At 36.4% G+C, this 13,272-nt stretch overlaps 2 protein-coding genes across 3 annotated transcripts; one reads left to right on the top strand and one right to left on the bottom strand.

Moving 5' to 3' along the window:
- The first annotated feature begins 5,720 nt into the window (after positions 1 to 5,720).
- On the top strand, positions 5,721 to 9,973 carry LOC125195752. 2 transcript variants are annotated; one of them, XM_048093952.1, is made up of 12 exons: positions 5,721 to 5,856; positions 5,998 to 6,192; positions 6,709 to 6,888; positions 6,972 to 7,082; positions 7,156 to 7,491; positions 7,567 to 7,743; positions 7,826 to 8,110; positions 8,206 to 8,334; positions 8,412 to 8,609; positions 8,691 to 9,149; positions 9,235 to 9,540; positions 9,621 to 9,973. In XM_048093952.1, the coding sequence occupies exons 2-12, from the start codon at positions 6,007 to 6,009 to the stop codon at positions 9,909 to 9,911; spliced, it is 2,658 nt and encodes an 885-aa protein (XP_047949909.1). In that variant the 5' UTR covers positions 5,721 to 5,856; positions 5,998 to 6,006; the 3' UTR covers positions 9,912 to 9,973. The 2 variants fall into 2 exon arrangements, with proteins under 2 accessions (XP_047949909.1, XP_047949910.1); XM_048093953.1 differs by lacking the exons at positions 9,235 to 9,540; positions 9,621 to 9,973 and having other exon boundaries at positions 8,691 to 8,844; positions 8,930 to 9,113.
- A 722-nt stretch (positions 9,974 to 10,695) lies between these two features.
- LOC125195755 (histidine-containing phosphotransfer protein 1-like) lies at positions 10,696 to 12,165 on the bottom strand. Its single transcript, XM_048093959.1, has 6 exons — positions 11,882 to 12,165; positions 11,675 to 11,805; positions 11,513 to 11,581; positions 11,179 to 11,250; positions 11,035 to 11,107; positions 10,696 to 10,945 (listed from the first exon to the last, which is right to left on the bottom strand). Exons 1-6 carry the CDS (start codon positions 11,936 to 11,938, stop codon positions 10,886 to 10,888), a joined length of 462 nt encoding a protein of 153 aa, XP_047949916.1. The 5' UTR covers positions 11,939 to 12,165; the 3' UTR covers positions 10,696 to 10,885.
- Between the last annotated feature and the right edge of the window lie 1,107 nt (positions 12,166 to 13,272).

Genomic DNA, 13,272 nt, shown 5'->3' with positions numbered 1-13,272 from the left:
TAAAACAATAAATAGAATATGATAAACAGAACAAAAAGGAACATTGAAGGGAAAAACAAAGAAAATAAAAGAGTGGAAAATCAACTTTTGTTAGTCCATTGTAAAATAATGCTCCTTATAAATGTTTTATGAAAAAAGTCATGTATTTTTTTGTGGTATTAGTACAAATTAATTTAGAGTGATCATAATAAGAATGGCATGAATATAAATATTAGTAGTAATTATAAATATGAAGTCCTTTGCTATAATTTTATGAATAGACCTAACACAAATTATTGTAGTTATAAGTACTATCTTGAATAAACTGAAATTATGGGACGTCGAAAGTATCAGAGCATCTTCAACAAGGAAAGATAAATGAAAGAGATATATCATCTATTTACCTTTTCAAAAAGTAAAATATACTCTTCCAAAAAGTAATACTCCCTCTGTTCCATAGTAGATATCACACTTGGGGATTGACACGAGATTTTAGGAGGTGTTGTTTTGTGTGTTAAGTGGAAAGAGAAAATTATATATTTATATTAATGTGAGTGGAAATTTTTTCCAAAAAAAGAAATGTAACATCTTTTGTAGGACAAACTAAAAAGCAAAGTATGACATCTATTATGGGATGGAGGAAGTACATTCCAAGGAAAAAGGTATATAGAAAGGTATATCATTTAAAAAAAATAAATAATAGTACAAAATGCATTAAAAACATAAAGTGTAATGCCTTCTCAAATACTTCCTCCTTAGACAATGATTTTTCATTAAAAGAAGGTAAATATGGTGATTATATAATTTTACCTTCTCCATTGATAAAGAGGTAAAGATACATCTTCAAATGGGAAAAAATATAATACCTTTTCAAATACCTCTTCTCTTAAAAAATTATTTTTCATAGAAAAAAGGTAAATATGTCAGTTATATGATCTTATATCCACGTTCCTGCTAGCTAGTCGCTAGATGGTCTATAGGTTGAGTTTCTATCTTTAATTAATTCTCTTCTTTAAGTCACAAATTAATTAATTTTGTACATTTTATTTCGTTTCCTAATTTTATTTCAAAGGAATGGACATGACTTGTCTGTTCCAAAGCAATAGGAAGTAAATACAAATTGTTTATATATAAAGGAATATACCTAATTACAAATTGTTTTATAGAAAGGAATATTACATTTACAGAAATATCAATAATTTACATTATCAATCAATATATATCGCACTTCCATCGTGTAACAGTCGATTTAAATATGCATAAACCAGTTTTGTACGTGCCTAAACAATTATTAATAGCTTTAAATATTAAGGAAAAGTTAGTATTTGACTAAAATAAAATATTTGTACTTGTGGTAGAAAAGGGGACCTCCTTTCCTAGCATCTACTTCCATCCAAATTATGTTAATGGCGTATTATTTATTAGGATTCCTTTATCTTAACCTCATCAATTTCAATTTCCAATCTTTCTCTATCCATATGCTTGAACCACTCACTGCATTTTTGGGGAATTTGGAATTTCTCGTTTATTTTTTATATAAAATAGGGTGGGCCTTAATCCTTTCATAAAGCCAGTGCACATACATTGGTTACAATTAAGATTCTGAGAATGGGAATAATCTAGTTTTCAACTATAATTATAACTTAATTATTCAGAATATTTTTGTTAAGTAAAAAGTCACAACTAAGAGAGGATATAACATAACCTTTTTTAAATTTTAAAATTCAAGAGTTAGTGCGGAAATCTTTTTCTATCACATGCCTCCATCCGTCCACAATTTATCTCTCATGTTCATTAATAATACTCCATCAATTTATGAAAAGTATGAACTATAGTCTATTCTTGAAATGTATAAATATTTTAATTTTAAAAATTCTTTTCACTATAAGAGCATCCACAATAGAAATCAGCCAGCCATAGGCCAGCCACTCTCTCTCCTTACCACGTCAGCAGCACTAAAAATTCACCTGCCACATCAGATTTAGGCCAGCCATAGGCCAGCCGCAATAAAAATAATTAAAAAATAACTACATTTACGGAATTAAATGTACGAGACATATACGGGAAAATTCATTAATTACATTAAAAAAATTACATGCATTAGAAAAATTACATTCATCGTCATTGGCCCAACTAGTCCGTTGTACGCCTTCGTCTTCGACGATCATGTTGTGCATGATAATGCAGGCGTACATTATGTGGGAAACGCATTTGACATCCCACATACGCGTTGGACCCTTAATTGCCGCCAATCGAGACTGGAGTACACCAAATGCGCGCTCCACATCCTTGCGCGCCGACTCCTGTCGTTCCGCAAAGTAGGCCTTCCTTTCATCACTTGCGTGCCTGATCGTCTTCACAAAGACAGGCCACCTAGGGTATATCCCATCCGCCAAGTAGTAGCCCATATCATGCCGGTTGCCGTTGGCCACAAATGAGACGGCTGGACCGATGCCCTGACACTTCTCGTTGAAGAGGGGCGACGAGTTGAGGACGTTGAGGTCGTTGTTCGACCCGGCTACCCCAAAATACGCATGCTAGATCCACAGCCGATAATCAGCTACGGCCTCGAGGATCATCGTGAGATTCTTTCCCTTGTAGCCGGTCGTGTAGGCCCCCTTCCAGGCAGTCGGACAGTTCTTCCACTCCCAATGCATACAATCTATGCTTCCTAACATCCCGGAGAACCCATGTTGCTCCCCGTGCATCTGCATCAAATTCCGACAATCTTGGGGAGTAGGGCTTCGAAGGTACTGCTCACCGAAAATGTTTATCACGCCCAAACAGAAATACTTCAGACATTGCAGAGAAGTCGTCCCACCGATGTGGAGGTACTCATCCCACATGTCTGCCGTGCCTCCGTAGGCCAACTGTCTCGATTGCCGCCGTGCACTTTTGGATATGGGTGTGGCCGGGTCTGCCAGCCGCATCGTGCCTGAAGCGGAAATAAAGATATCGACGCTCCAAAGCGTCAACGATACGCATAAACAACTCCCTGCGCATTCTAAAACGCCGCCTGAACATGGTTGCTGGAAACCGCGGGTCCGGAGCGAAGTAGTCGTCATATAGCCGCTGATGTGCAGCTACGTGATCCCGATCAATCACTGCTCGGCGGTGGACAACCGGTGGAGGGCGAGGGACCGCCTGCTGTTCCACCCTTCGCATGTACCGCTCCATCTCGCGGTTCATGTAGGCCTCCATAGCCTCGTTCATCTGCCGTTCGTACTCCTCAACATCCCCACCACTACCACCCGCGTGACTCATCCCTCGATGATGCTCTTGTGCAGAAAGTTAGAGAGAGAGAAAACTCGTTAAAACAATTGGTGCAAATGAAAATGAAACTAAAATCGCGTATATATAGGTTTTCAAAAAAAAAAAAAAAATAGGCGCTGGCCGATCGGCACGCCACAATGGCGGCCAGCGCATCGGCCAGCGCCCCTCGACCGGCTAGCCCACGCCGATTTTCTAGCCAATTCGCCGCTGGCCGATTGCAATGGTTCGGCTAGCTGGCACTGTGGATGCTCTAATGAATGCGACCCATTCTCCATTAATAATACTTTAAAAACTTTTTCTGTCGATCTCTTTCTTACTCTATCAATTCTACATTTAAATCTATGTCAACTAAATGTTCGTACTTTTAAAGGGACCGGGGGAGTCTTAGATATGCATCTCACATTTTAATCATTTTGCTTTTACTAGTACGTGTAATAGTAGTAACCAATAACTATTGCGCTATCGAAATACTGAAAAATCGATCAAAAGGCATATTGTTCAAAGACAAAGTTTCAAACTATCATTAATTCAACGAAAATGTTCTGAAATTCATTTTTCTACTCTGAAAAATATTGATGCGACTCATCTGATGTTATTGTGGACTTAGTACTCGTGTTTTTATTAAGTTAAGAGAATGAATCTCGAAGTATTTTCAATAAGTAATTGACAGTTCATGATTTTAATTAGTACTTCCATTGTTGAGGCGAAATTTTTCAGCACGGAATTTTAGAAAGAAATATTGGGTGTGTTAAATAAATAGATAAAAAAGTAAGAGAGATGAAAAAGGAGAGAGAATAAAGTATAAAGTGAATAAAATAGAGAGAATAAAAGTAAGATAGAGTAAAGTAAGAAAGAGAAAAAAGTTACCTTATATAGAAATGACTCAACTATGAAGAAACTTACTGAAATGGAAAAATGACTCAATTATCAAGAAACAAAAGGATTACTCATTTTAGTAGTCAATTTTATTTTACATATGATTAATTTAGGTTGAAATTTAAAATGATGAAGTACTAACGTTTTAATTGTGTTTTCTTATTTTATATATGCAAGTGATGCAATCAAATTTCAAAGAAAAGAATACAGTGTGAAAGTATAAATAGTAAAAAAGTAACGACAATCCGACTAAGGAAAGGAATTATTTGAGCTCATATGGTTTTCAAATAAGAGGACAAGAATCACATGAATGTTCCATCAATGGATTTATCAAATTATTTTATTTCATACTATATCAAAATTTTATTTTTCTGAAAAGAGAAAACAATAAAGGATTCTTTCATAGTCAAACAAGATTTTATTAAATCGTGGATTTTGTAAATTTACACTAGGCCCCAATGTCGGCAACCTACAGTGATGGTCCCTTACCTTTACATTAGATCCTCAAATGTCAAACTATTTATATTAGAAATTACAAATTAACTCTAAATAATTGTAATCGATCTTTTTTAATTTTAGGGTTAGGGGTGCCTAAATTGTTAAATACATGAACTATGACCACTTTGTGACATAGAAAATGAAAATCCACATCTTTTTGTTAAATTGTCTAAAATCCACACTGGAAAAAATTTTGCAATCGAAATGAGATGCTTAACAAATTCCTCCTCATTGCAGAAAACACACTTATCATGTATCACCTAACCTCAGTCATCTAATAAAAATGAAATACAGCTAATAATCCGATTTATGGAAAACTTCAATATACATCCACATAAATCTGCAAAATGCTGCAAAATGTTAAGAAAGTTTAACAAATTTGATTATTTAATGTTTAGTTGTAACCGTATGGCCACATGCGTGTAGGCATGGGAATGAGGTATGGTGTTGAAGTTGACCACAATACTAGTAAAATAATTACAAGTATTTGTTTTATTGTGCATAATCTCTACATCGTGCACTGAACTATATTTTTATTTTATACTAGTATTTAAACCAAATACATTTATATATAAATTAATAAAAAAATTACTCAAATACGAATCATATATCAGACATCAACTGCACAAACAAATAAAATAGCCATACATCTTATATAAACCTCTGAATAGATTTACTCTAATAGTACTAATATGCATACATAAAACTTAAGTGTTCATTTAGGATACGTAAGTATATGCCACAAAGTCTAACTGTTTACCAATTAAGGAACTTAGACTTTAAAGTTTTAGGTGTGAGCCATTTTAAAATTTTAGTATATATTTTAAAAACCGATTTTAATGAATAAAAAAAGTTTTTTTAACAAATAAACAATTCTATATTGAAATCAACCCACACTTCCCATCCAATAAAGATAAAAATAAAATAGAATAATTTTTTATTTTTATGACACTGTATTTAAAATGGATTCTTTTTTGTTGATAATTCATCAATCCCAAAGTTCCGTTTTGAGCTAACCAAAAATGAAATAATAGTGTATAAATTTCAGTTGGCAATCTTTCTATTTAATGTTAAATTTAGAATCAGTCTGCTACTTCCTTTTGCTGCATATTGGCAGCTTCCTACTTCTCTTAGTCTCAGACACAAAAAGCACATACTTTCACACTCATACAAACACAAGAATCATCATTTCAGTTTACTATCTTCACCCTTCAGCTGGTGAAAAAATAGGTACAGTCTGTTTGTGTGAATCCACATTTATGTAGTCAAGTTTTAGTTTTTAAGGATCTTCAAGTCCTTTCATGAAATGGGATTGATGCAGCAGTTCTGAATCTGATAAATTTGGTATCTTTTTGTTTTTATTCTTATCAGGGGGTGAAGATGAAGATACAGAGATGTGTAAGTATGTATTTATGCATTGTTGTGATGGTTGGATTGATTGGTAGTAGCAAAGACTGTGTGGAGGGGCTGCCTCGCCGGATTATCTTGGATACAGATGTCGATACCGATGATTTATTTGCTCTGTTATACATTTTGAAGCTTAATACATCAGACTTTCATTTGGAGGTAAGCTCCCTACCCTGCATATATACATACATGTATGTATGTATTCATGCATACTATATATGTGTTTATCTTTGTGTGTGTATATTTGCTGTCATGTTGGGACAAATTTTGCTTGATAATTTCTGAATGATGTAACTGTCTGAGGCTGATTTTTTTTTCTGTTTACTGTTAATTCGGTTGATGAATAAAGTTGCATTGAAATTTGTGAAGTTTTAATTAGATATGTTCTTGCTGTAAATTTGTGATGATACTGGTTAAGTCAAAATTCACTGCATCTTTATGCTAAAGTGATGGCATCATTATATCTTTATCATACTATTTACTAGTTCTCTGGAATAAGTTTTACTTTTGTTGATCTTGTGATTTATTACCATAGTTGGACTATGATTCATCCTTTTGTGGCTTTATTGCTATTAAAGTTAACATAATTTCTAACTTCTACAAAGAAATCATAGTAACTATTGCATTACAAGGCTTTGTAGGCAATATTGATATGGTGTTGTTACCTTGGTGCAGGCAGTTACTATAAACACCAATGCTTGGACCAATGCAGGACACGCTGTAAATCAGATCTACGACATACTTTACATGATGGGAAGAGATGATGTCGCAGTCGGTGTTGGGGGCGAAGGTGGAATACTAGAAAATGGTACAATATTGCCTAATGTTGGTGGATATCACCCCATCATTGAACAGGTTAGATGATGTCTCAGCCTCGTATAGCCTTAGACCGTTATTTCCATTCCATATTCATGATCAGCGATGGATCGTGCTAGCAGGGAAATACCACAGCTGCATATTGCAGATATAGACAAGCTATTCCGGTAGGCCTTGGTGGAAGATTAGACATTGACACAAATTTAGGCTTTCGAAAGAGCTTCCTTCCACAGGTATATTGTTGGTGTTTCGCGATCCGTGTGAAGATTTGTGTGTCTGTTAAATAACTGCATTCGTATATTGTAGGGAAGAAGGAGATATACACCTCTGCATCAGCCCACATCTCAGCAAGTGCTCATTGATAAGATTTCTGCAGGGCCAATCACTGTATTTATAATAGGGGCATCCACTAATTTTGGTATATTCCTAATGTCTAATCCACATTTGAAGAAAAACATTAAGCACATATACATGATGGGTGGAGGTGTGAGGTCTAGTAACCCTACCGGTTGCTGCCCCAAGAACTCTAGCTCAACGTGCCAGCCTCGCCAGTGCGGTGATAGGGGGAATCTGTACACTGACTACACCTCCAATCCTTATGCAGAGTTCAACTTGTTTGGGGACCCTTTTGCTGCATATCAGGTGAAGTGATATTACATTTCCAGAAGCTTCTAGATGTGTTAACCCGGGCTGGGGGCCATTTGTTTGTGTGAGCAGGTGATACATTCTGGGATCCCAATCACTCTTGTGCCATTAGATGCCACGAACACCATCCCCATAACTGTGGACTTCTTTGAGGAGTTTGAGAAGAATCAGCACACCTACGAGGCGCAGTACTGCTTCAAGTCCTTGAAAATGGCCCGTGACACATGGTTTGATGATCAGTTCTTCACGGTACGTAGTTGCAGAAACATCAGTTGGTTTTAAGAGATTGAAGTAGAATTACAACTGTGTGAAAAAACATCACTTAGTGCAGAGTTATTTCATGTGGGATTCATTCCTATCCGGTGTGGCAGCTTCCATCATGCTCACGGAAAACAACGTTAATGGGGAGAATGAGTTTGCTGATATGGAGTACATGAATATCACGGTGATCACCTCGAACGAGCCATATGGTGCATCTGATGGCTCGAACCCACTATTCAATGGAGTCCAAAAACCAAAGTTTGGTTTAAGAAGAGATGGCGTTCACAGCGGCCATGTTCAGACTGGACTGCGCGATCCATTTTGCATTGTGAAGAATGGGAAGGGCAGGTGCAAGGTTATTCATCTTACGACCTCTCTTAAGTCTTACCTAATTAATTTGTAGCTAGATGAGCCTAGAGCATAGTTCTGATGTGCTGCTATATTATTTAGGATGGATATACTGCAGAAGTGACTGGTGAAGGAGCTGGAGGCATACCTGTTCTTGTAGCCGTGAGAGCTAAGCCTAATCGCGACAGAAACAACAAATTGAACAGAGAATTTTTTGGGAACTTTCTAAATGTGAGTTTTTTCCATAATCTCACATCTCTTGCTTCATGAGATCATGAGAAGTTAAGAATGATGTGATAATGTTTCAGGTTTTGAACAAAAAAGAACAATCTGGAAAGTTCAATTTCACAAAGCAATTTCCTCACTACAAAGAAGTCCTGTACAGGCCAGACCTCAAAGGAAGGCAGCTGGGAAAGAAGGTCGTTTTCGACATGGATATGAGTGCTGGAGATTTTCTAGCACTCTTTTATCTCCTAAAAATACCTGTTGAAGTTGTAGATCTCAAGGTGAATCCTTCTTTGTGTCCTTCACTTTTTCTCTTTCTCTCTCCATTAGTAGTTTCTACTAAGCACATAATTTGCATGTAGGCAATCATAGTGAGTCCTACAGGATGGGCGAATGCAGCAACGATTGATGTTGTTTATGACCTTTTACACATGATGGGACGCGATGACATCCCCGTTGGTCTAGGAGATGTGTTTGCAGTCAATCAGACTGATCCCATTTTCTCAGCTGTTGGAGACTGCAAGTACATCAAGGCCATCCCACATGGTAGTGGTGGCTTTCTTGACTCGGACACCCTTTATGGACTTGCTCGTGATTTGCCACGTAGCCCTCGGAGGTATACAGCAGAAAATTCAGTGAAATTTGGAGCTCCTAGAGATACTGAACACCCTGAACTAAGGCAGCCCCTAGCTCTTGAGATATGGCAGTCAGTAGTAGAGTCTCTCAAGCCCGGATCAAAAGTTACTATTTTGACAAATGGGCCATTGACAAATGTTGCAAAGATTATTCTTTCGGGCAAGAATTCGACTTCTTCCATTGAGGTATGTGGACAAAAAGCAAGAAAAAGATAAGATTAATGTTATGTTTGTGTAATAATTTCTGTTGATTCTTTCACTAAATCTGCAGGAGATATTGTTAGTTGGAGGGCACATTGGCAATAGTGAAACAGATAAAGGAAATGTCATCAACACTCCAACAAACAAATTTGCAGAGCTCAACATGTTTCTTGATCCTTTAGCTGCAAAGACAGTTTTTGAGTCAGGACACAAAATCACACTAGTCCCACTCAATGTACAGCGACGAGTCAGTCGATTCAATGGGGTTTTAGCCAGCCTCCGCCTCACAAACAAGACACCTGAATCAATATTCGCAAGGCGTCTGCTTTCAAGATTGCACATGTTAAAAAGGACTCATCCCAGATATGAACATGTGGTATAGTAGAAACATCTTAAAATTGCTACATATGTTTCTAATTGTGAATTTTACTTCATGTCTCCGTTTACCTTTTGCAGGATATGTTTTTGGGGGAAATTCTTGGTGCAGTGATCTTAGGAGGAAATGAGTGGTTCCTGAAGACGATGTATACAGTGAGGAATCTTGGTGTGCAAGCAACGGGCATGCTGTCCAAAGACGGACAGATAACTATAGATGAGAATAGAGGAGGTTTGGTAAGAGTGTTGGAAAGTGTTGATCCTTTGGCTTGTTATTACACTTTTGCTACTCAACTTGGTGATGAGAAGCAATCTTCTGTCATTGGAAGCTTTGAAATGCAGAGAAGAATGTGGAATTCTCCTCATAAATGAGAGTATGAAAATGCATCCAATTAAGACATGCCTTTTTTAAGTTCATGTTTTCAGTTGATCAACAGCTTTCTTGATTTTCTTTTCCCACTATTTTCTCCTATAATCAGCACATCAAATGTGAAAAATCATAAATATGCATAAATGTACACTTGTGATAAAAATCAGAAAAAAGATCAAATTAAATTTTGAAAACATAACTGTGGATCCACACACAACATGGACATAAGAATAACATAAGGAAGTTTAACCTTTATTTTTGTTTGGTAAAAGCAATATGATTTACTTCTCAAAGAATTGGGAAGAATGGTCCAATATCATCACTATTCAAAACTTTCACAGTAACAATTTGTAACCTTTATAGATTCATTTCACAAGCATGTGAGTTTGTGTTGTCTGAAGATAGGTTCAGTTAGAGTAGTAGATGCATTGTCCTGCGATGACTCGTTCGTGGCTTGCCTAACTGGAAATGAGCAATCTTCTGTGATTGAGAGCTTTGGAGAGCAGATAAGCATATGGAGTTCTCCACAGAAATGAAATGAAATATGGCCTCAAAAGAAGCCATGTTTAACATTGTAAGAAAATGTTCTCCTATAACCAGCTTGAAAAAGGTAAATATGGAGCCCTGCTAAGAGGGTTTCTAGAGTTATGTAAACAAACATAGACAGAAAATTCATTGAGGATTGGCATCAACAAAGCGGCAATCTTCTTAGTTCTTACAGAAATATCAAGACTTGATTACTATGATGAAATTGTTTGGTGCATTCTATGATGATAAAATGATTCATGGTTTCAATGTGGAGACTATAGTTATTGGAAAGAGTAAGAGATTCAGCAACATTTTTTGATGACCAGATAATGCATTATTAACAGAGGAGTTTCCAAACTACAACCAATTTTCACAAGTAGGTAACCTTAAACCTCAGCAAACTGGTACCACCAAAAAACTCACTACCGACACAGCTGCCTCAATCGCCTCAGGAGAAGTCGTTCAACACGGGAACCACTCCACCGGCTGCCACAATCTGCTGCTCCAACTGAAATCAAGCGCACGAATTATCTCACAATTACCAAAATTCAACCAAATGAGTGAGATTCAATGCTTGAAAATAGGTTGTTTACGCACCCTTAGTAGAGCTTCCAGCTTGTTCTTCACTAGCAAGTACTCTTGCTTAATTTGCTGCAAGAATCTAAGGCACCTGCAGAAAAAAAAATGCTACATTTAGACATCAATCACGTTTCAAGACGAAGATCCAGAAGCCGTACATACCCTTCAACGTTTTGGGCGTCACAGAAGCTGCGGAAGGCAATGCAAGCATTTCTCACTCTCAGAGCCCCAATACTGTAAAAGAAAAGAGTAAACAGATATTAAGTTGTTATGACTTGCTCAATGTTATCTACAAGTTATCCTTTGATTTTTATCTTGCTAGTTTTATTACATCATACAAACAGACCATGCTTGGTATTGAGATAAAGAAATCCAGTGTTGTAGTACATTCACCATAAAAATCAAAGTTAGATTAGAATTCCAAAAATCACACAATTTGCTTTTTTCTTTCATTACAAAACACACACACAAACAAACACAGATAGCATGTTATTACCTTGAGCTGCTACCTTTCAGTTGGTGCACATTAGCATCAACCTTCTTAAAGTCCACACTCTGCTCATTCCTGCACTCATGCAGCAACTACTATGATAACTGTAAAACAAACACACACACACACATATATAGATAGATAGAATCATAGAGAGGGTATAATGACAAGGTATTGGAGAGTTGATTGAGAATTCGTTGAGAATCCTCAAAGAAAAGGGTGACCACTTCCATCACAAAATCAGGATTGCTCTCATCTCGAAGCATCTGCAGCTCAACAAACTGAGCATCCAAGACTCCCTTCAACCAAACAAACACAAAAACATCAAGACAAATTATGACAGCAGTTTTTCCCCACGTTGTGTTGTGGTGTTACCTCACGAAACAAGGCTTTACTATATTCAAGATAGCTCCTTTGCAACTGAACCTCCATTTGATCAAAGGTATGAGTGCAAGATAGCTGTTTAGAGGGGTTGGGACTGGCAGATCTTGAAGAATAAGTTCTTAGTACAATAATACAAGTGATATAAATGCTTTCAAAGAGGATTTGGTGAATTTAGTGTTGTACTAGTAAAGATCCAAAATTTTGCCTGCTTTATGGTGTTTGCTAGCTAGTACAGTTTTGGACTATCTCTCTCTCTGTGTATGTGTATTTCACAATTCACACACACCACGCAAAATTTACAGCCCCCAACATCAAAATTGAGCTTCAAATACGGCCCTCCTGTTCTATCCAACTCTTTTTTTTATCATTATAATATTTTATTATTGCAAATTCTACATGTTGTCACCTCCAATTTTACTCACACAGTATATTATTGTGAATATTAAATTTGGAGGGGGGCAAAATCTGTACTTGTCAGCTGATGTACAGCTCTTCATTATCATACAATACTAATCTATTCATCACAAATCATAAAAGATTGAATTTTTTACATGAATGGTTTTTTTGGAAACACAAGGATTCTTGCTAATAAAGTTTCATTAGTATGGTTCGTATATAATGACAGCGAATTTACCTTGTCGCAAGAATCAATCAAGTTGATGAGTCTAAAGTTCCTATTGGATCAAAATTTACCAAGACAATGAAATTCACATCTCTTTAGAATAAAAAAGTACTGAAGCTTACTTAATTTAAACATATCCAATGAGTTGCAAGGTTAATGGAGCTTAACTTAAATACTAGTAGTACTACTATATATTAATGGTAGCAATCACAAGATTGCAGAATCCATTTCAGAGAATACAGATAAGATGCTTGATGTTTGTTGAAAAATAGATGCCCTGCCACATTTGTAGTGCCTGTATAGATGTGCAATAGGTTTGTTGGAGGCCCCAGTTTAAATACAAATTATTGGATATTAAGTTTATAAAACGTGTAAATATAATGAATTGTTTACATAGGACAAACTACAGGTGACTACACAGTTTGTTAGGTTTTATTAAAAAAAATACAAACTCACCATTTATCGACACCTAACTCCGCATGGACCAGAGAATCAGATCCTACAGAAGCTGCTGTCGCTTTATGTTCCTTATGTCCGCTGTTGATCAACAGCTTTCTCTCTCCCCCTTTATTGTACTACATCAAATTAGTTCTATGAAAGAATTCAAGCGACGCCATGTGATATAGGTGGTTGCATCTCCGTCATTAATTGTCTCATTTAATTCGGCTCAAATTTTACAAAATGTGATAAAAAGTTTGGTGGAAAATAGTAGCGAAAGATGAATTCTACTTTTATACTACTCCGTTTTACAATGAAATGC

The sequence above is a fragment of the Salvia hispanica genome, chromosome 6 (genome assembly GCF_023119035.1).
Source record: "Salvia hispanica cultivar TCC Black 2014 chromosome 6, UniMelb_Shisp_WGS_1.0, whole genome shotgun sequence".
In the NCBI taxonomy this organism is placed as follows: Eukaryota; Viridiplantae; Streptophyta; class Magnoliopsida; order Lamiales; family Lamiaceae; genus Salvia; species Salvia hispanica.
The sequence above is the reverse complement of the archived record's forward strand: the minus strand, read 5'-3'. Positions and strand labels throughout refer to the sequence as shown.